Source organism: Charadrius vociferus, unplaced genomic scaffold (assembly GCF_000708025.1).
Source record: "Charadrius vociferus isolate BGI_N301 unplaced genomic scaffold, ASM70802v2 scaffold59, whole genome shotgun sequence".
Taxonomy (NCBI): domain Eukaryota; kingdom Metazoa; phylum Chordata; class Aves; order Charadriiformes; family Charadriidae; genus Charadrius; species Charadrius vociferus.
Genome location: NW_009661371.1, coordinates 380,754 through 403,961, shown reverse-complemented (window position 1 = coordinate 403,961; position 23,208 = coordinate 380,754). Strand labels below are relative to the sequence as shown.

The 23,208-nt window shown below is 43.0% G+C and overlaps 2 protein-coding genes across 2 annotated transcripts in view; one reads left to right on the top strand and one right to left on the bottom strand.

Moving 5' to 3' along the window:
* LEPROTL1 (leptin receptor overlapping transcript-like 1) overlaps positions 1–65 on the bottom strand; it is a 3,999-nt gene extending 3,934 nt beyond the window's left edge. The window contains exon 1 of the mRNA XM_009893751.1: positions 35–65. Within this exon, the coding sequence (XP_009892053.1) occupies positions 35–65 (31 nt within the window). The remainder of the gene's footprint in view (positions 1–34) is intronic.
* Positions 66–89: 24 nt separating this feature from the next.
* On the top strand, positions 90–8,057 carry SARAF (store-operated calcium entry-associated regulatory factor). Its single transcript, XM_009893750.1, has 6 exons — positions 90–204; positions 307–482; positions 1,733–2,123; positions 5,259–5,367; positions 7,394–7,512; positions 8,032–8,057. Exons 1-6 carry the CDS (start codon positions 90–92, stop codon positions 8,055–8,057), a joined length of 936 nt encoding a protein of 311 aa, XP_009892052.1.
* The last annotated feature ends 15,151 nt before the right edge of the window (positions 8,058–23,208 follow it).

Sequence of the window (23,208 nt, the reverse complement as noted above, 5' to 3'; positions counted from 1 at the left end):
AGCTTCTTGGGGAAAAAAAAAGGTCTTTGGGAGCCCTTTAAATCGGCTTGTGCCGCCGTGATCATTCCACAGCGGGGTCAACGGTGGTTATGTCCTCTGAGAGGAGTAACCTAGAGCCCCCTCGGAAGGAAGCGGGAAGCCCCGCTGTGTTCCTCTCTACGTGTTTGGTGCTTCTTAAAGCTTCGCTACTTGAAGAAGCACGCTGTTGCGTCCTTTGTACTGTCAGCCTGTTTTCCTGGGAGGAGGCCCTTGTGGCTAAGGGAGATGCATCTTGGTAAACGTTGGCCTTTGTGCTGTCTGTTTCAGGGAGGGTTCTGCTGAGGGAGGTGCAGGCGCTCACTCTCCACAGAGGTCAGTACACGACATCCCGGCGGACAGCTGCAGTCCCTCAGCTACAGTGCACGGGAGGCACTGCTGGATGTTCCCATGTCCCTGAGGTTGTTCAGTGTTACAACAAAGGTTGGGATGGCTATGACGTACAGGTAACTTTAAAACTTGTTAAACGTTTAATGAAATCATCTTCCCCCCAGACTTGGTAACTTCTGAAGGAGAAAAGAGCAACGGGCTAGAGTGTCAGTTCAGTTCGCTTTTTGTTAGAGAGCATTTGACAACTAAAGCTTAAGTACTTTTTGAGTTTAGATTTTCTAGAACTTCTGTAGTTACATCTTTGAAATATCCCTGAAGGCTGTAATGTAAAAACACTGCATAACAGAGCTTCATTGGTTTTAATTAAAATGTTACTCGAGTTTATAAAATCAAACTTTTGTTAATCCTTGAGGACGCTCTTGCTTTGGTATTGCTACATGGATTTCCAATTTTTAGAGTAGGAAGGGCTATAAATACTTGCATCACTTCAGCTCTGCCTTTTAAAAACTAAAGTTCAGACTTCTGTGACTTCCTCTTGCCTGTTAGTACTTCAGTCAGGTATTTCAGTAGACAGACATATATTTATATTTTGTTAGCCATTACCTATGCTTCTGCCAATAGACTAACCAGGAATCAAAGCTGCAGATAATGGTTAAAACTAATACAGTATTGTAAAAATACAGTCAAATTTGAATTTGCAGCTGGTAATGCTGTCCTGAATGATTAATTTAGAAGCTACTGGATTTTTTTTTCTTTCCAAAATATGTGTCACTTGCTGTTAGAGGTGATATCTGAGTTCAGGTACTTCAAGGAATTGTGAGACTGAGGAATCTGAATGCTTTCAACTGCAGAATCGCTATCTGATTGTAAAAGTGTTGCATATGAATGGCTAATGATGTCTGTGCCAATTTATTTTAATTTCTGTGTGGATACAAATGGAATCAGGTGCACTGGATTTCAGGATTCCATATTACATTTTTGTAGCTGCCATCCAGTTTTCGAGGGAGAGGATTTATTAATAACTGTTGCACAAGTTACAGATTATTTTTAGAAGTATTCTTATACCTAAAGAAGGAATACTTGAAAAACCTGTTCAGTATACAAAACCAAAATCTTCCAGAGTTGTAACTCTTCTGTGTTTAGAAAGATCAGATTTTTTTTTAACTTCTGGGATTTTAAAAAACATTCTTAGTTAATTTCAAATTCTTAGTCCTTTTCAAAATAAGAGTGCTCAGAAATCTCTTACCCTGTGGTCTTTTACATGATTTGTTAGCAATTACAGCTTTATTTCAGAGCATGTTTGGGGAACACGGGTATTTTCATCTCTGGATCATCAGGTTTTACTGTTTTGTGTTTATTTTTTCAGTGGCAGTGCAAAGCAGACTTGGAAAATACCTACCGTTTTGGACGAATCGAAGTGAGCTGTGAAGGCTACGATTATCCGGATGATCCTTACATCTTAAGAGGCTCCTGTAGTTTGATGTTCAGGCTGGAGCTGACTGAGGAAGGTGAAAGGAAAGTGAAAAACTCTGGAAGCTTTGGTTCTGGCTATTATCAGTCAAGGAAGGATTCTTCTGATGCTGGTGCTGGAGCGGTTGTTGTAATTGTTCTTCTGGTTCTTGCTTTTGGAGTATACAAGCTCTTCCTCAGTAACCAGCAGCCTCAGCAGAGTTTTGGTGACAGTGATGGATTCACTAGGCCTTTCTGGCAGAGTCAGCAGGCACCTCCTCCTCCTGGTTTTAAGGCCAGCTTCACAGGTACGGCTCTGAGACATTTATAGTACTTGAAAGAGCAAGCAGGATCGTACTATTTTATCTTCAGTAAGTGCAGGTGGGATAGACTTGACTGCTAAATTGGCTGCAGAGCCTGCAGCCAGCTTTGCTTTCTGTTCTTCGTTCAAAAGTGAAAATAAGAACTTGCTTTCCCACAGGCTTTCAGGGCAGGCTGTGCAGCAAGCTGCCCTTTGAACTTTTCGAAAATCCATCTCCCCATGCTCTGCAAGCATTCTTTTCGTACTCTGTGAAATATGAGGACTGTGACAGGGAAGAATAATTTTCATAAGTAATCTGGAAGAGAGAATAGTCTCACGCAGGCAGAAACAAACTCATGCCAAAGCAGCACTTTGAAACAGAAGGGTCTTTCAGCTGTTGGGCTGCCAGACCCTTGATTTCATTCACAAAACAGTTGGAGTTGAGTATCATGTACCAGTCCTCTGTTTAACAGGTGCTGCAGTGCAGTCCCAGTGGTTGAAAGGTTTGGTTCCCAGAGCAGAGAACGGTGTCTGTGAACTATCATTAGCGTGCAGCACCTGAGTCTCATGTGGCGCCTTTCACCTGAAATTGGAAATTGTATAAGCAATAACAAGACTGCTGCTAGGAAGAGATGCACTTTTTCTTTTCCCAGAAAACTGGTGACTTTTGTCTCTTAATAAATGGTCTGCCTTAGAGGGTCATAGTGCCTGAGGGAAATAAACGTTATTCATCTGGTGTCTGACCAACTCATTTAACCCTGTGAACATGTGAGATGCTCACAGCACTGGAACTCAAATTATATTCTGACAAGTTGTATAATCTCCTTTTTTTGTGTGTGTGTGAAATGGAGAAGGGGTTCTATCCAGTAAATAAATAGCAAGGATTAAGTTTACCTAGTCAAAAGCTTATATTTTAGTAATGCTTGTTAATGCTGCCTTCTGGGCTTGCTCAAGCCACTCGGCCAACAGAGGGTGCCACTATAACTCTTCTGGGTACCCTTGCGCAGGGCATGTGAAGCAGAGACTTTTCAGCTGTTCCTGCAGCAGAAAATTAAAGGGGTTTTACTTCCGTATTACTAGTGGCTTTGCAAATTGGTTTCCATGTAGTTAGTTCAGACAGTCTGTCTGTGCTATGTGTGCATCTGCGACCTTGTGTGGGCATGCCACTTGCCACTGGCGTTACTGTGGTAGTTACTAAGAGCCCTGGTCACAAGACAGGGCTCTGTCATACTGGGCACAGGCAAAAACAGAGTGAAGAGTTACTTTCTGTATTTTCTGTCCTGTTCCTTGTCAATTGATTGCACCAATGAATTTTCATTACAGGAGTCTGAAATCTAGCAAGGGTAGGGCCTTGAAAATATGTTTTCTTGATGATTACTGAAAATTAATATCGTTAAAATGCACATTGGGAGCCATAAATATAAAGCTTAACTTACGGCATTTTTAATAATGAGGGTCAATGATTTTTCCTTAGATTTCAAGGAGAAATCTAATGCCACCTCACAAGATGAGCTTAATTAACTCTTAAGTTTAACCTGCTAGCTTTACTTAATAATTGCAGAGATACCTTTGTAGGGCCCTCACGTAGTTTTGCCTGTAAGCTTTCCGTGGGCATACATGGAACAGAATATTGTTCTTAGGCAATACTCAACAGCCGTGGGGCACTAAATTTTGGCAGTGGAGCAAAAGCACATCTCTGATCGTGTATGTCCGTGTGTTCCACAAATGTATTAGTCTTTGAAAATCTGGGTGGTAATGAAAAGCAACGTTGTTCACTTATTGCTGTTAATATTTAATTTGCTTCATTTTGAATCCCCTTAACATGCAGAATGTGTCCTGTGAAACTTGTTTAGCTAGCCTATCTTAACTCAATTCTACTTTTTCTCTGTTAGTGGTTTGACATGATCCTTAATGTTTACTTTAGATATTTCAACAAAAAATGACTCATTTTTCTGAGTCAGTGTTCAGCCATGGTGCTTTTGAACAAATGAGTAGCTTCATGTCCCCGATTAACATCATTTTTACAGTAAACTAAGTCCTATTTTTTGTTCCAAATCAGCATAGTTTAATGGGTGTATCATCCCAATAAGAGTTTATCTTTATCCCGATGCATTCAAAATTAAATTCAACATCAAATCCAATGTAGACTTAAACTGATTATTTAAATTGGATTTTTATCTTCCATGAATTCAAACAATTCGCACCAGTTTGAAGATAAACCTGGCGCTGTATAACTTTTACATATGAAATCTCTGGTCCACTGGTTTAGGTGGACATATTTCAAGGTGACTGTTATATTCTCTTCAGTTCTCGCCTTTTGCACTTCCTTATGTGTTAAACCTGTGGTTGAGCTTATTCTTGCATATGTGTTTTTCTCTAGGCCAGAAAATGATTCTACTTTGGTTTTGCATCTTCTCTTTTTAGTTCTAAATGGAAGACATTTGGTTCTGAGTCACAACCTCATGTTATGCAGGTCACATGTAAAAAATCTGTGACTCCCCTGCCCCCACAACCCACTTGGTATGCTCGCAGTTGCATCAAGGTATTTGTCAAGCTTGGTGACTCATGCATAATAAAAACTTTGCAATGTGATTACAGTTAGCATGTCTTTCGATAACAAATACCAGACTAGGATTACCAAAAACAATACAAAGTAATGTTAGCCATTAGACTGAGCCACTGTTACTCAAAATGTGCAGCTGTTCTGAGTGAGATTAGCAGCAGTGTGTCTTAGTGGTTAGTTCACTGGTGTTATATACTTGATTTCTGTTCCTGCATCTGCTTCTGGCCTGCTCTGTGACCTTGAGCAGGTTATTCTTTCTTCATTTCCTTTTCTATTTTTTAATCTATCTTGTCTGATTATAAATCTGCAGGTAGGGACTATTTGCCATGTTTTGCAAACATCAGGGCTGTGAGACTGAGCGGAAGCTAATTTTTAAAGTAAAACTCTTTACATTAGTGTTTGTTTCTATGTTTTTTTCTGAACTGTGAGGCCTTTCAAGTTAAGTTCGATCAAGAACCTACTGAAATCGGGAGTTTATAGTCTAATTTTCCATTATATTAACAGGGGAGAGTCTTGTTGCAACAGCTGGCGTGAGGATTAGGTGCCACTAACTGATATGTTTTATATTTTCATTTTAAGGAGACAACAGCTATGGGACTCATTCCAGTCATGAAACCAATTCAGGACCAGGATTTTGGACTGGATTAGGAGCAGGAGGCTTGCTAGGCTACTTGGCTGGCAGTCACAGGTAAAATATGCACGTTATCGGATTTTTAAGTATTTAAGCTTTCAGGGACTATGCCATGTACTATGTTTACATTGTTTCTAAGCTTTCATGCCTGTATTGTTCAAGCTGTAAAATCCTACTTGTAGAACAATTTTGGGAAGCAATCTATAGCCCCAGCAGCAGAGACACTTTAAATGTGTTTCTGGGGGACAAGAACTGGGAGAACTGAGATACTTCATTCTGCTTTATCTGATTACTCTGACCTGGCACGATGGCAGGCAAATTTAAAAAGATCATTTAAATATCCATCTGCAGACTGCCTTAAAACACAGATAATAACTTTGTGCACAAAACCATCTGTAGATAGGCCTCTTGCATCAGTGTCAACGTTCCTAAAATCAGTCTGGGTGGCAGCTGCTCTTCTGTGATACTCAGTGTGGTCAGATTAAACAGCCTTTAATCTGTAGTCTCCTAATGGCCCACGCAGGGAAATCCAAGAGGTGTGGTTTTACAAAGGATTTGTAGGTCATATGTAAGTTGCATTTTGGAAAAATATAACACAGCATTCAAACATGAGAAACAAAACAGCGCAGCATTCAAAAGCAGTTTCAGTGCTGGAGTAAACATCTGCCAGTCATATTTGCTGAACACTTTTAAACATTGAAAATGCATAATTTTCAGATAAACAGTTTAAAGGGAGCAATTGCTGCTGCTTTAGGCATCACTCCACATATGTGACTCCAGCAGGGAATCGTTTTAAAACCCAAGCAGTTTCCTCTATTTATTGAATAACTGCATGTGTAATCCTGTAGGAATGCAGTAATATAACAGATGAATATAACAGATGAAATATAACCACGTATGGGTTTTTTATATTGAAAGTTTAGGAGTAAGATCATGTGGAAGAAGTGTGTTAAAGCATCTTCCTCCATTGTAAAGTAATGACAGAAGCCTCATCATGATTGCTTGTTTATTAAGGAAGTAAAAACTTGGGACATAAGAGAATTTCTAGTGTCCCATGTGCAGTCTTGCGGTCTCTCATAGAGTCAAGTAAGGTGAAACTCTGACAGTGATGCCATCAACAGTGGAAATAGTCTATAAATTCACTCTGAGTAGAGCTTTGGAGGTTGAAAAGTCATATCTTTTTGATGATCTTAAAGGTCTTTTCCAACCAAAATGATTCTGTGATCTTGTTTTATTATATTAACCCCGCTAAGAATTCTTAGAAGGTATAATGTGTGTTAAAGGTTTTATTGACTTCATACTTCTTAAGTCTTAAATACACGACCCTTGTGTTTAAGCATTGTATTTATGTATTATCTATGTACAGGTTGGTTCCTTGATTTCCACACACACACCCCATTTCAGAAGCTACCTCTTATTTTTCAAGATTAGAGCCCTAACTGAATATTAAGTCCAAATACATGAACAAGCTTCCTAAATTTGTGTTCTTTTCTTTAAATACACTTTGGTCCACTTTTTTTTTTTTTTCCAGTTTGAAATGATGTGCTCGAAAATGCTGGTCCCAGAAAGTGTGAGATAGCTATTTGTAATTTTCAACAGCAGGAAATTCCATGTCCATAGAAGCAAGTAATTTCAATCAGCGAGTCAAAGGTCATGATATGTTTGTCTTACTGATACAACTTTTTCAAAATAGTTAACAGAACAGAGGGATATTTTATTTTGTCTTACGTGACTGGGGCATAGGTTTTACCACAATGCATTTAAGCTTCAGATGTAAAATCTATTTTCTTGTCTGACAGAAACTAAGGTCAGAATTTCAGAGGGAAAAAATTCCTCACTTAGAATTGTTAGAATTGCTTATCCTTTTATTTCCTGTTGAAAGTCCACAGAGGTTATTGTGACAACACTGGATATCCTTGCTCTGAACATACTAATTACATTAAGTAGGGTCATTTCCAGCTTTGAAACAACTGCCTACTTCCAGTTTTCATTCAGAGATGCAGTCCCCTTGTTTAGAATGGTAACTTCTTAATTTTTCATAAGGTCACTAATGAAGCCTTCCTTCTACTCTGTTTCTTGTCAGAGCGCAGCCACGTTCCCCATATTACAGTATGTGGACAGATCCCACGGCAGCACCTCCAATGAATGGGCAGTCAAGCAATTCCACACAAGGTAGCAGTTCAGGAACAAGAACTGCTTCTGGTAAGGCAAAAGACCTTTTAATCTCCTGAAGCTTGAGAGACTTAGACCTATCAAAAATCAGCAGATGTTAGTTGAGGTTCAGCAAGCATTCTTTGTTTTATTTTACCAATTGGTACAGGTGGGCATGTAACAATGTCCCTTATTTCTGTTTCCTATGGAAGGAGGGCAGCATTGTGGTACATGAAACTCCCCACAGGTCTACAATGGGCATGGTACCACCAGCACTGGGTTTGTCTTCATCTTGGTCCACTTTTAGTGCATCTGCAAGGTGCATCTGCAAGGCACCACATGTGCCCTTCTCCAGCAAACATGTACAAACATGATTTCTTTGTAGAAAGCATGTTGTCTAATCTGCAAGAGTAGAATCTTTTTCAGGCCAGTCAGCCCACAGTTGCTTACTGTTGTACGTTATGAGAATATGTTTATCTCATCTCACTTACCACCTTTAGCCTTATTAGAACTAGAGAGCCCAGTGGAAAGCCTGTGGTGGAGCTGACACTTCTTTTATTTTCTTTGCAGGCTTTGGAGGCACAAAACGAAGATGAAATCCTTGATGTTATTACATCTGAGTGATTGAACTAAACTGTCCTGTGTGCTAGCACTTTTTTTTATTAGGCTTCAGAAGTGGATATGAGAACAGGTGTGAAAGGACTAGGCAAAGAAGTCCTCGCTTTCCCTGTGGAAATGTAGACTTTTGCTCTTGTTTAGGATATTACAGGTGCTGGAACATCCACTATGAGATACAAAATAGTCATCTAAGTTAAGAAGAATGATGTTACAGTGCCTATATACCTGTGTGTACTTAAGGGATTATGGCAATGGTAGCCTTACCAGACTTTCAAAGCAAGTAGCTCATTCATATTCTGGGCTTGATTTCATTTAATTCAGAATTTCTGAGTTTTTCATTTTCTTGGTGGTTCAGCATCTGAAAGGCCTAGTGTGTTATACACCTGATATCTAAGGGGTGTTGCTCTGTGAAGCTACTTTTATTTGTCTTTGTAAAATTCATGTGAAGACTACTCTAAGTGCAATCAGCTACTCGGATGGGTGGTGGGGTTTTTCCTTAGCGGAAAAGAGCAAAACTAGGGAGAGCAACTAACATTAATGTGATGTTTGTATCTGTGCTATGTGACTACTGGAGTCAAAACTTGCATCTTCCAGGACACTCCATGTTTTAGAGTTATCCAAGTGGCTGTGCAAACCTGGGGGATTTTGTGTATAAATTATGGAATAAAAAAAAATAATAACCTGAAATGAGACAAGATGGTCCTTTTCCAATTTGAACCTTTTTCTGGAATACCAAAGTCATTTAAATTCAGGTGGCTGCAGACACTCTGCCCACATTGAGGCTCCAGACTTTTCTTTTTATGGTGGACGTTAGCAATGCTATGAAAACTTATGATGTGAATTGGCTTATGTCTCAGCCCCTGTCTGTCCTGCTAGATGACCTGTCCAGGACATAGTAAACCAAAGGTGCTCATTGCAGAAGGGAAGGGGGCGTTCTTAATCCAAAGCTGATGGTATCTCTGGAACATAGCAGGCCTTGAGACTAAGCAAAGAAGAGAAATTTAATGTCTTCTGGGATGTAAACTTTCTGAAATGTACTTTTTAAAAACAAAGTGCTGCCAAAGAGTGGGAACCAGAGAGGTCTTGCTTTGGACTGTGATGATATTTTGTGGCTCTGAAAAGTGTCTCATAGTTCTGCTGTGATTGACTGTGCCCTGGGAGAGGCATTGCTGGGGGGGAAAAAAAAAAAAAAAAACAAACAGACAAATTTCTCAGGATTGGTGCGGGGGGCAAGAGTGAAAAATGGGCTGTTTGACCACCGGGTCTTCTCCAGAGGCCATCCTAATGCAGCTTAGAAGCATGTGTGTGTGCGTGCAGCTTTTCTGTACTGGCAGCAGTCTGAGAAGCAGAGCATTCATCCTTGTGAAAACACTGTGCCTGGGAATTGGTGTAAACTATTATGGCAAATGCAAAGCACTGTTTTCCTAATACAGGCTGTGTCTCCACAAGGACATTTAGCTGGTATGGTTAGTCTAGGAAAGTGACTTCAGCATTACTCATCAAAAAGCAACTATGTCCATTCAAGAGTACAGAAATAATTGGCTCAAACGATAACGCCTGCATTCAGTGTCGGGCTTAAGCAACAAAAAAACCCATAGAAATCTTTAAGAGGTCAACAGAAGCTACAAAAAAGTGTAGAACTTACGCCGGAAGTAGGAAAATCTTGATAAATTTGATAACTTGAGGATAAAATAATGATTTGCTACCCAAAGCTGCTTGAGGACTGGGGAGAAATATCCTCATTAACAGCCTGCTCTATCAACCTAGAAAGCAGGGATATGTCAAAGACCTTACTGTTGGCCTATTAGAAAGTTTTACCTTTTATGAGGAAAAGTATATGTTAAATCTTTATCTTTTTGATCAAAGGTAGCAAAATAACGTATTTTAAATGTGGAGATTTTACTTATTTCTAGTGTATTGAGGTTGAAACTTGTCACAATCAATACTGTCTTTGCCAACTAATTGCATAACAATGAAACTGGAATTTTGCTAACTTGGTAGTTTGAAGCTGAAGCTTGCTCTCAAATTATGATGCGTTATGAAATGTTTTAGACAATGTTTTAATTTGTATTTATAGTTTCTGCATGAAATGTGTTTTGATGCATAAACCTGATGAATTACCATAGTTTCTGAATCTGTCTGTAGGATATTTTTGCCCTTCCCTTTGATAAAGTAATGAAATAAGTGAATAAGGAGTATTTCTGTCTTTAAAGCACTGTCTTAAAGCCTGCAGGGATGGCACTGTCTGTTTTTCAGGGTTGGCTGTGTCTCATCATCGGCTTCCTGGGTGGTGTAATAACATCCTTTACCCATAGACATAGAGCTGGTAATCTGTATATTTTTTCAACAAAACAAAACAATACTGAGAGTAGAGTTATTTTATTGATTGGATTTTCAATAACAAAATATTGAACCATGTAAGGAAATGAAGGATTTTTTGTAAATCAAGGTTTTGCTTCCAAGTCTGCAGAAAAGGTCCATTATGTTGGTGAGTTCCCAGTTTTACAAGGTGATGAGCTGAACCTTTCAAAAGAAGTTAACCATCACTCCTGCTGTTCTCAGCTGTGAATATAGCAGAACTCTACCCTGAGACAGCAGCTGACGGATCTGCTTCTTATACCAAGAATGTGTCACTGCTGAACAGAGACATGGCCTACAGAGAGAAGCAGTTCCACTTGTCGGTAGTAACGTAAGGTTAAACAGATTCTGCAAATTCTGATATCAAAGTTTCCTTGATCAAAGATCAAGTATGTTGGTAAGGCTCCTGAATGAAAAGAACTTGTGGAAGGCAGCTTAGAGCTCATGCTTGTGACAGACCTTGAGCTTCCTTCCTGAACATCTGCTCTGGAAGGCCCTAGTCTCTCTTCTGCTCCTGAACAGGGTTTTGGCAGCATCTTCACAGCAACTTCATAGTTGCAAGGCACATGTAAATGCTTAAACTGTTAATTGCTGCTGTAGGATAATTGCAGTTCCACTTGGCACCTGGGACTAGTTCTGCTTGTACTCTGACATGGCTTACATCCTCACACAAAGCTAAAGCTTATTACAGGAACGAAAGTCCTGGTTTTACAGCTGACTTCCCCTGAAGCATGTGATGAAAGAAAAAAAAAAAAAAAAAAAGATGCACAGAGATAAGCTTTCTCTATGCCACTCTCTGTCTTGTGACTCAGCTACCAGGTCAGATCTTGGCTACTTCTGCAGACTGTCATGCTACACAGCTTGCTCTTTTCTTTCAGTGCAAGGTGTGTGTTAGGCTTATCAGCGAGGCAAGATGGTATGTTGTTGTTGTTTTAAAAAATAAACATCTTCCAGCATCATCACTTTTCAGCATTAAGTTCCAAAAGGGAAATTGGCATGATTTCCAGCACTAGGAGTTGCTGCACAGAGGAATTGCTGGAATAAAGTGGCAAGCGATGCCAGCCCGCGCAGCCATCTAAAAGCTGAAAGTGCAGTATTTGTACGCAGATGGTCTGCTTAGCACCAGTTACAAGTGTTGTATTTTTCCCTCCTTGGTAAAGCAAATCAGTATTAGTTCTTAATATTTTCAGAGTGCCTATCAACCAGTGATTCTGGTACAGAAATAACCCCGCTGCGTCCAGACTAAAGTATATGGACAAAACCACAAAAATAAATTAAAAAAAAAAAAAAAAAAAAAAAAAAGCAAAAGCAACCTTTCATGGAGATGCAGTCTGTACCAACAGACAATGGTGTTGTCTCATGTTGTGTGTAATGAAATGTGTTGTCAGGTCGCTTGTTCCTCTTCCGTACCTACTGGGGCTGTTCGGGGTTAAGTGCTGCTTGGGAGAGGCTCCATATCCCTCAGCATATTTTGGCGCAACCTTCCTCTGCAGCCCATTCTCTTGCTTTCCCCAATATCGTGTCCAGCTACAGTAGTTTTTCACTTTCTGACATCTCCTTTTCTATTGCAGCTGTGCTTTACCAGCGCTAATGAAAATAATCAGCAGACTCCCTTTGAGGCCTGTATTTCTTATCTCCTACTGTCTTTTGTCTTCTGGTTCCCTCTGTTGTCAATGTTTCTGAAAACAGTGAGGAAGTGACAAGCGCTTGCAAAAAGTACATCGGGCTGGGAATGGCTGGAGAAGATTGAGATGAAGTCAAGGGAGTGAACTGTCAGAGTGTGAATTGACCTTTGTGGGCAGTACGTCTGTGAAAATAACTTTTTCCAGCCTTTAGTCAGAGAAGGATTTTTGTCGAGGGTATGGTATTGGCACCTGGCGGCTGGAGCAGGTTAAGAACTGGTGAACCTGCAGCATGGAGAAGACCTGAAAACATCCTCTCTGTCCTACCTTAGGAATGATGAAGGCTTATACTAGCATAACCAGGAAGCTGGCCTTGGATATGCCAGCTCAGCTGCCCCACAGACGTGCCGTAGCAAATCCTGTAGGTAGATGGATGTCTGAAGATACCAGATGCTTCTGCAAATGCCGCAGTGCTAGTGCCAAACACAAGAAAGGGGGCTTGGCCCTGCATTCGTGATTCTTTCCTACGGCAGCGTGTCTTGGAATGAACTGAGAAGGCCAGAAATGGAAAGGGTGGCAAGCGAGCGTGATGAGGGGCAGCAAGGCAGGCTTGGAGGTGGAGTCTTTGCCACAGTATGTCCTGTCTGCTCGCTCTTCACACACAACGGTGGGAAATTACTAGGCAGCTCTAATAGCAACTGTATCAAGATTACTTTAGCAGGCTTGGAAGTTTCACACTGCATTCCTAAAGAAGTCCTAAGGGCAGTTATTGGTGTATAAACATCAGATATATAATGATTGCCCTGGTGCTTTCACTGACTTTCCAGAACATTAAATTTTTTTGATGCATGACTGAGGTGGGATGTGTAGATGCTAGCGTCTACCTGATTCCCACAATTGAATGTTCATGTCATTCCCAATGAAGGCTTCATCCGAGAAGTACTGGAGACCAACCCTTTAAGTGCTCTGGTCAGCAAGAGGAATCTATTTGTGGTTTCTCACAAAATGAAGCTGACACTGAAGGCTTATGTAACATATCACAGGGTAAGGCAGATTGTCTGGTTCTGTGGTTGTCCAAGAAGTTTTACTGCTAGTCCTCATTCATACTGTGCTCTTTTTGCTAATATTGGAATATTTACTTAAAGTGTGTGAAGATGATATTGGTAGCCTCTTGAAGAGAAGATGTTGTAGAAAAAGGTGAAGGGCAGTATGTATGGATGGATACTTTTTGCTCTGAGGACAGTCTCAGCCATAGCCCAATTCAGTTTTCAAGCTGTCCACTGTGAATGATGGTGGAGAGAAATCACCGTCTGCTTAAAGACCAAGTTCTCTGAGTTGCACAAGGAATTTTTGCTCGTTTACCGGATTTGTCTTGAATTCCCTGGCACTGAGACCCTTCTGCAGCCTTTGCTCTACAGCTGTATTTGGATGTTATTGTACAGGATCCTCTGAGACTTGGCCTTCAAATCACAGCCCTGTGACCATGGCCCCTAATGGCCGTCTTCTATAGGCCTCCTGTGCCCTTGTAATCAGGGTGTGGGGATGTTTTTATTGAGGCAGCACTGGGATTACTGGCAATATAAAATACCTTTTGCTGCTGCTGAGAAATGGGAGTTATTCATCTCCCAGTCAACTCCTGTAGTCATTTTCATGTCGTTTAGCAGCTGTAAATGCATCACATCTGCTTTAATGGACAGAAAACAATGATGGTTGAGGGGAAAAAGGGAAAAAAGAGGTGTAATAAATGTAGATAAAATGTTGAGATGGAACAACTTTGCAGAGCTGACCTTCACGCTGGGGATATTTTATCAGCATTCTTTTTCCAGGAGGAGGAGGAGTAGTACTTTATTATTGCTGTGGATTTGAATAAGACCACCAGTGCTTTCTGCACCATTCCAGCAAGAGTGGGAGACTAAGAACTGTAACAGGATTGGTGTTCAATAAAGCCAGACCCGTTTGGGGTTGATCCATGCTCTTTCTGAAATGGAGGTCAAAATCAAGCTCAAAGTAGGCTGAAACAGCTCAGAAAGTTGTTCTGTCTTTGCTTTCAAGTCAAGGAGATCCTGTTCAGCACCAACTGTCATGTGCTGCTGACACCTACTGTCAGCAGTGAAGTGCTATTTTCCTTAGGGTGGCAAATCCCACGTCCTTGTCGTGACTATTAGAAAACCGGCCAGGGCCCCTGAGGTCACAGAGCAGTCTGATTCTCACTTCGCTGGTTAATTCTCTGTGCTCTTGTTCATAACAGGTGGAAGGATTTACTTCCTTTCCAACAAGGAGCTGGGGATTAGGCTGCAGCGAAGTCAGCGTGTATAGAGCTGAAACAGTGCAAACATAAGTGATCAGAGGAAGACCACAAGTAATCCATTTTTACCCAAGATACTAATACATTCCCTTTAGCTCGGCTCCTGCGGCTGCTAAAGAGAAATTAGGGTTTGAGGGGGTTTACATTGCAAAGCTGCTTTGGGCATAACTGAGAAACGGAACTTTCTGCAGCAGCTGAGAGAGAAACACAACGCGAACCATTTCCAACAGCATTCAACCTCAGAAGAGCAGGGGGAGAGCAAGGAGTCCCAGACAGGAACCGGTGAGCGTTTCTAGCCTGAACGTGCTACCGAGGCATCTGTTCCTCTCCAGTCTTTGTTTGCTCAAGCACCTGAGAGGCCTCATGGAGTGCTACCACTTAGCCTCAGCTTGGCGGACCTCCAAGCCAAGACTGCCGGCGAGGGAAGATTGTATTTGATGACCTTTGGACGGCATGTCAGGAGAGGCTCAGAAAGACAGCTGAGGTACAGGAATGTTTCATGCCCTGGAATGACAAATGAAGCAAGGGTAAGGAACGCTCAGCAACAGAGATCTTTGGAAAAAAAGATGTAGATGTTCTGGTGAAGCCAGTCGACATACTGGAGGGTGTCCTTGTGCTCTGTGCACACTAAAGGAGCTGCATCCCCCAGTCTGCACGTGGCTTACAAGGACACTGTAGACATTCAGCTGTCGGGTCAGGCTGTAGCTGTAATTCTCTTCTTTTCCTCCTCCCAAATGTATGGCCTAACCATACATTTTCACAATCTTGCCAGCTCAGAGATCCATGCACCTCAAAATACAGGCCCTCTGGTTTATTAAACTCCTTACTGAAACCAAAGATAAGATGGAAAGGGTTAGGCGGTTTCTCAGGAAGGTAAAGAAACCAGCAGCTGGGCCGTTATGTGACTTCTGCCTCCAAAATCCCTACATCTTGAATTCCAGAAGCAGAAGGTGATAATGGCCTCCATCAGAGTCAGGGTACTGGGTTAGATGGAGCTTTCCTCCTGCGAGGCAGTATGACAGCTTTTACATCCTTATCTACGAGGCGGAGTCTCCGGGCACAGCCTCCTAGTACAGAAAGATAACGCTAGCTGAAAAGTGCTTTTCCCACTACAGTTTGCTGAAATTCTGCAAAGAGCATACCTGTAATTGCACTAGAGCTTTTGCTGGCATAGGTGGAAAGAGAGAAGAGCACAGGCATTTTGCACTCCTGTCCCAATGTACCATCTTGGCAGAAAATTTAAACATAGACCAAACAATAATAAAGTTGTAATAGTTGGCAACCCCTTATTCAGCATTTCTGTTAGAATAAGAACAGGAAGTTACCCTTACTGCGTTCAGACACCTTCACACTTTGCAGGCAAGACTGCTAAACGAGTGTGAATTTTTCAAAGTGCCACGCGAGGGCAGGTAACAGCAGTACCTGTCTTCCAGGAAAGTTTGTGCATGAAACGTCAATGTTAAGATTTTGATGATGAAATAAAATCCTCATTCTTTCATCTCAGTAAGTGGCCTGATTTCCCACTGGAATCAGGAGAAAGGGCACGGTCAGCATTTTGGACAACTATGCCATTTTTAATGAACACCTTAAATAAACAAAAAGCCAATTATTAAATACTTCATTTGCATTTCAAGAGATGGAGCTGCAGTCTGTGCTATATTACAGCTTGTACTGTACTACAGCGGTCACATAACATCTAGATCTACAGAAGATAGATCATAAGATCTCATAGATCTTAACAAATAAAATCTCAGTATATTACTCTGCATCTCCACCTGAGAGAGGGACGTTGCAGGAGTTTCATCTAGCCACAGCAGCCTACTTTTATAAGCCAGGTGAGAACTGCAGGGAGAAGAACTATCTTTTATTAGCATGAAACAGAGCTTGAAGTTTGCTTTTTCCTCACTATTTTTCTTCAATAAGCTTTTTCGGCTTATTTTTCCCTAAGAACTTACCATGCCACTGAAGCCCACCCAGTTCAGGTGACAACCACATCTGTCCCAGAGATGGTCTCTGAGTGGGCTGGCTGGCTGGCAAGGGGAGAGTTAACAGGACTGGCATGATTTTCCTACCCTGCAGTAGTGCCTCAGGGCCCCAGCCCAGTCTGGGAGAGGAAACCGATCATACTGGGCACTGCATCCCCCCAGTAAGACACGATCTGTGTCCTGCTGGGCCCCCAGACAAAAGGCTGGGGCAGGGATGGCCCTGCAGGGATGGGTGGGATGCGGTTTTTCCGGTTCCTTTCTTACCTGGTGGGCAGAGTTTTGTTAGTCCGAGATGAGCCGCTGAGATACTGGAAAGAAAAGAGTGAAAAGGGACACATTGGTAACTGGGGGTTGAGATGGAACTGCCCATCTGGGTCAAGTGGTGAAGTGACAGCACTGTGGGGCTTTTTATTTTTTTTCCCCTGACTTCCCATAAAAAAAAAAAAAATAGCAAAGACATTTTCTCTGCACAGAGCATTGATTTTTCCATATTTAACAGAAATGTTAGGCCTCACATAAATCTGGGCATTAGCCAGTATTGTACTGGGGGGGCCGCATCGGGGGAACCTCTGGTGAAACTGTGCTGCAGAGCCCCGCAGCTGACCCTGGGAACAGAAAGGCAAAAAACACCCTCGGGGGCTTTGTCCAGACGGGTAACGGGGTGTCCTGCCCTGAGCGGCTTTCCCGGCACTGAAAGCCACAGCATCACCAAGAGTTTGGCGTTTGGAAAAGCCTGTAAAACTCCAGGGAAGTGCGCAGAGAGTGCGCTTGGGAAAACGCTCGTACACTTCACTGATTCTTAGGGATTATTTCAGGCTGGTGAAACGATGTTTCTGTTGACTGAACAATTACTGGAGGTGAAGTGGAAAGGACACATAGTTTATATATTTATTTAGGCTATGTTTTCATTTTTTTCCCCCGGTATAGTTGCACGGGTACAAACAGCAAAGGTTGGAGATCTGGGCTGGAGTGAACAGTGACTTGCTACAGTGAGATTGCATCCTCTGTCTTCTGGAAAAAAAGCTGTGCACTGAGGCAAGTGGCAAAGGTGCTTTTATTATGTGTCTCCATCTAACGCTGGATGTGTTTCAGTCTTACCGCATGATTTAGGGCACCTTCCCCTCACTGTTGTCCAATCTGACCTCTTTTGTCCCTGGAACTGGAAAGGTACGGCTCTTCGGAGTCTCAGACTCAGGGATAAATATTGCCTGGTGGTGAGAGGGTGAGCTTGTGCTGCCGCAGGTGCAGGAGCAGCCAGCGCCTCCTGCGCTGGGGAAAATGTGCTGAAGACTCAACTCCATGAAGGAGGGAACAGAAGAAGAAAGTGTGCAATTACAGATGGGGTGAACATCCCGGTTTGGCTGAGTAACGCTTCCAAGCCAGTGGACACAGGATGCCTGGTGAGAAGCAGGACTGAGGGGATTGTGGGCGAAACCCAGAGGTGTTTTAGGAAAGTTAGGGAGAATTTCTGAACCTGAGGTGAATAAGCCGGGCTCTTCCCAGCAGGAGAGTTATGGAGAGCAGTTATATGGAGTTTGATTTGCTGGGAATGAAAGGGAAACCAAGGCAGAGGACCCGTGGTCGGCTCAGCCCCACCGCATAACCGCATGTCCTTTCTAAAGAGGGCCTTCCTCCTCCCTTATTCTTCCTCTTACCCAGTAATTGCCCATTACATCCTCTCTCCTCCCCCCACAATCCCTGTCGCTGTCAATTAGCCAGTGGCAAAGAGCAGAGGGCTGTTGCTTAAGAAACAGCTGCTCCCCCAGAGAACTGTTGTCAAACACCGGGGACCCGTTCCCTACCCTGCCATTGCCCCAGACAAAAGTTGTACTGCTCCAAATCCAGTTACACCAGTGCAAGCTCCTCCGCTCCCATAGGAGAAAGGCTTTTAAAAAACAGTTTTACGTGTTGCAGCTGCACCTCTGTTAGGCTGTAGCACTGTAACTCCAAGGACAACATTACCCTTCCCTCCAAACAATTACTCAGACAACTTTACTTGTCCAGTTTAGAAGCCAGGAATGGCCGCAGAGGATTTGGTGCCGTGTTGCCGAGCCCTGACACCCGGCTGCACGGCTTCCAGCTGCAGACTTTGAGAGCAGGTTTTCCACAGCGCTCGGTACCTACCGACTCTCCCTTCTGTGGCCTTTGAAATCGTTTGGAAACCCCGACCGCGTCAAGGGGAGCCGTGTAAAGTCTGATGGCACAAAATTGACCATGGAGTCAGATGGCTGCGGTGGGTTAGGTCTGGCAGCGGCAGCCTGAGTGCTGGATTTACTGCTCGGTAAAATCACAGCCACAGCAGTGGGTAACAGGCGTACTTTAGCAGCAAAAAGACATTTTGAAAAGGCTGTGTAAAAACAGGTAGAAATCTTAAGCCTGATTGCTTGTAGAGAAATGCTCCGTGAGCAGAAAAAATACTTTCAGTAAGTACTTATCTGAAAGAGTCTTTGCCTTATTTGAGCATGATATTTTTGTACAGTGTGAAATTACGGTTTCGCTGAAGTTTGCACCTTCACAGTGCCCACTGCTACCCAAGCAGGCAGCAGAACCGTAACAAAAGCAGCCTATTCCGTGTGCTTTTCTTCAAGAGCAAAGAGCAAGTAGCTAAGTCTGGATAACCATCTGTAAATTTGGTATTCCCGCAAACTGACCCTGCATTACATTCATTTAGGCAGAAGAGCTAATGTGGCACTTGGGGTGACCCTTTGAGGTGGGATAAACCAGCGCTGCTGACCAAAGAGCTGTTTTTTGGAGGCGTCGGCAAACTGACCCTGCATTACATTCATTTTTAGGCAGAAGAGCTAATGTGGCACTGACCCTTTGAGGTGGGATAAGCCAGTGCTGCTGACCAAAGAGCTGGTTTTTGGAGGCGTCATTTTAATAGGTGTTGTTTTACTGATCCCGTTCACCACACATGCAGAAACCGTCACATAGGAAGGAGGGAGGAGACGCCACAGTGGAATGGCTACGAGTCGGACAATTTTGCTGAACATTTCAAAAAAGTAATTTATTCAGTTCCTGTCAGCATGAGACCTGCATATCCTGAAAGCTGTGGAAAGATATTTTTCAAAAGGATTAAAGCCAGAATTTCTGTAACACAAGTGATGCTGCATAGGACTTGAAATTTTGGCCCGGTCTGACCGTCAAATGAGATTTGAGATTCGTTACAAGGAGCAAATGACCCAAATGGGGACCTTTTCTAACCCAGGCAGCAATGCTTTTTCTCCACTAGCACCAAAAGAGAGTCCTCTCAGAGCACGATGCTGCAAAGCGCATATATGGTGTGATGCTCTGAATAGCTTTTTAGAAGGTCAGTAGAGCCCACATTATATTTTTAAAGCAAGTGCTTGTAGGGTCTATTTTCCTGGCAGTGAAGCAATTAATACTTTAGATTTAGAACACTGGAACCATAAACACATTTTTACAACATTAACATAGACAGTTACAGCAAATTGGTGTACTTGCAGAGTACAAAAGTTGAGAAATCTGGTCAGACTGGTTTCTGAAAGGCAAGAGAGATCTCTGTTGAAGTGATAAACATTAAAATACTATTAAGATAACATTAATAGTGGTGCTTTCAGAGAAGCCTAAGCAATTTGGTCACTCAAAAAAAACCCCACCAAAAAACAACAGAGGAGAAAGAGTAGACAGTGAAGAAAAAAAACACTTCCAGGGAAGCTAAAAGGGCGCTTATGTCAAATCCAATTGTGAAACTATACACAAAGGAAAGAACCTAAGTTCCCTTAGGAACTTCGAGTCATCTAAAATGCTTTAGCAGTTATAAATGCAGCGCCTTTATTTTCATAACAGATGGTTATTAATAATGAAGTATGCTTTCTATTACAAACCCAGTTTCAACTCCCCACTTCCCAGCTGATCCAGAATGGAAACAATCCATCTTGGCCTGAACGTCAAGTTTCTTGTTTTGGCAGAAGTTTTTATTTACTATTGCATTTTTTTGCAGACATTACAGGCTTTGATGTGGATCATTTCTTTCAGGATACATATTCACTGCCGAATTATCTACATTCAAGCTGCTCGAAAGCATCCCAACCACAAAATAATTGCTGCAGCCACTTCTGTGTGCCACTAAGATTTCTTGGGGTGCACATGCGGGATTTTTTTGGAAAGCACTGGAGAACTGACAGCACTTGACTGCTGGTGCAGCTAAGGAGTGGTGTAACTTGAGTTTTAACCTACAAATCCGATGGGGCAGCCACTAGAGTTAAGGGGGTTTGTGAATGGCTCAGGGTTGACTTAGGGGCAATGTTCAACTTGGAGCTCAAAGGAGCTTTTCACCAGGGAACTGCGTCTTTTGTGTTGGGCTGGGATAAGGAGAGCACTGAGCAAAGAGCTGTCTGCGAGTAAGGCGAGTTATTCAGGAAGAGAGGCAGGCAACAGCGATGCCGAAACCACTTACTGAAGCTGGACTGAAAGTTGGGTTAGGTTTTTCGGAGCCAAGTAGTCTGAGCCAGTCGCGTCCCCATCTTTCGGAAAGGCAAAGCTCGGGTGGGATTCTGGCCTCCCTCTGCCCCAAGAGCAGCTCAGAGCTGCAGCCTGGGTTAATATTGGAGCGTGGCTGTCGTCCAGGCACCCCGCTCCAAACCAGGGGAGATTATCCTCAGAGCAGGAGAAATGAAACATGGAGGCTGCAAGAGCGTGTGATGCTTTGGCAAGGGACCTAAGGTTAAGATTTTAGGGCAACCTCTTTGAAACAAATCTGTAACATAGAACATACAAACCCATATATTAAAAATATATATATAAAAATCCATAACATACCTGTTTTACAGAGTTCCTCTTCTGGATGAAGGAAATGACAAGCAAGCAGACAAGGGGATTGGAGAAAGAAGTTTGCCCTTGGGAACCAGAAATACTTAAGTAGAAGTAAGGCCAGTTGGGAAGATTTGCAAACACGGTTGCCACTTCTGTAACTGCTAATGAATGAGTTTTTTGTTTGTTTGTTTGGTTTGTTTGTTTTTTTAAATATACAATGAAGAAACTCTTCTAGAAATGTAAATTGTAAAAGGTGTTTAAATTTTTTTCTAAAGAGGCAGGAAACATCAAAACTTTAAAATTACTTAGAAAATGAAAATTGAAAGAATTTTCATTGAACCTTATTGAAAGAAAGCTACATTCTCAGGTTATTTATGTGCTTTGCTAAGTTTTACTCAGAAGCTTTCTGAAAGCTACAAGTGCAATGTCACAGTTAAAAAAGCACTGAAGTGGTGCAAGAGTCCACTTTTATACTTGCCTGAAAAAAACCCACCAACCTCCAGCATAAATCTCAAATCACCACGGGTCTTCATCAGACTCTGAAAAAAAGATCATAGAATGGTTAGAGTTGGAGGGGACCTTGAAGATCATCTAGTTCCAACCCCCCTGCCATGGGCAGGGACACCTCCCACTAGACCAGGCTGCTCAAAGCCCCATCCAGCCTGGCCTTAAACACCTCCAGGGATGGGGCCTCCACAACGTCTCTGGGCAACCTGTTCCAGTGTCTCACCACCCTCAGAGTAAGGAATTTCTTCCTAACATCTAATCTAAATCCACCCTCTTTCAGTTTAAAACCATTCCCCCTCGTCCTACACTCCCTGACAAAAAGTCTCTCCCCATCTTTCCTGTAGCCCCTTTTGGTACTGGAAGACTGCTGTAAGGTCTACCTGGAGTCTTCTCCAGGCTGCACAATCCCAACTCAGTCAATGGAGCGAAGAGGAGCTGACCCACTACCGCACGGTGGTGGTGTGTTACACCTGAGGGTAACGGTGCGTGGCTGTGGCAGGCGTGTTGGCAAGGAGAGCAGCAAGGTGGCCACCCCAAAGCAACCCTCTGCTGTGCCGGCCAGGAAGGGTATTGCTCACCATCACACCTCGGGGTGAGTGCTAAAATCTCGGTGTTTGTCTAAATATCTATTCAAGTAAATGGATGCGGGCTTGGATTCTGACAAAGACAGATGCGAGCACCTCTGGAGAAGTCACCAGGCTGCGGTCTGCATCCCACCATCCCGTACCTGACCCCCGCACCCGTGCTACTCCATTAAATTAAATACTGTGCAGTTGATTTGAAGCTGAAGTCCCCACCCCCGCTTTAGAGCCCTCGGTGGGTTGGTTCCACCAGAGCCTCTGCTGGCAAGGGTTAGAAAAAACTCAACTTTCAAAGCCCAGGGAGGAAAATGCTGTATGAAATCCCTCAGCGTCTGAGGGAGAAGCTTCAGAATGTTCCACAACTTGAAATGCGGCCCGGGGAGTATCGGCATCAAGTGGACTCAGCTGAGCTGGAACTCCTGCTGGGACACAGGGGATCAGGGATGCTCCTTAGATACCCTGTTTAAATATTCGACACAATATCCAACAAAGTATCTTTACAATGATTCACAACATCGTTGGAATTCTCCCGTTGTTTTTGCACCTAGGAAAAACCCTGGTTGTGGAAACGTTTCGCCTTTGCCAGCCAGGGGCGGGGCGGGGGCTGCCCCAGCCTCTGGGCCCGCTGCCCTGTGGTGTGTCAAAGCTGTCTTTGACCATGGCCCAACGAAACCAGGAGAGGGTTTGGCGGTTTTTTTTTGCAGCGTCCCTGTGATGTCAGCTCATTCATCTGAAACTGAAGAGTTTGTGATTTCCAAACTGGCGCAACCTGAAGAATTCCAGGCCCCGGGGTGGCTTTTCCCACCGTTGGTGCCCAGGAGCCCCACCAGCGCCCAAGAGCAAAGACAACCCCTGGGAAGGGTTGGTGTTCCTCATGTTGGGTGCACATTCATGGCCGACCCAGCCGGGACCCGGGGGCACACGCGTGGCCGAGGCTCTGACACGGCAACCGTTTGGGTTTTGGTGGGGGATTTTTTGCCTAGTTTTGGAACCAG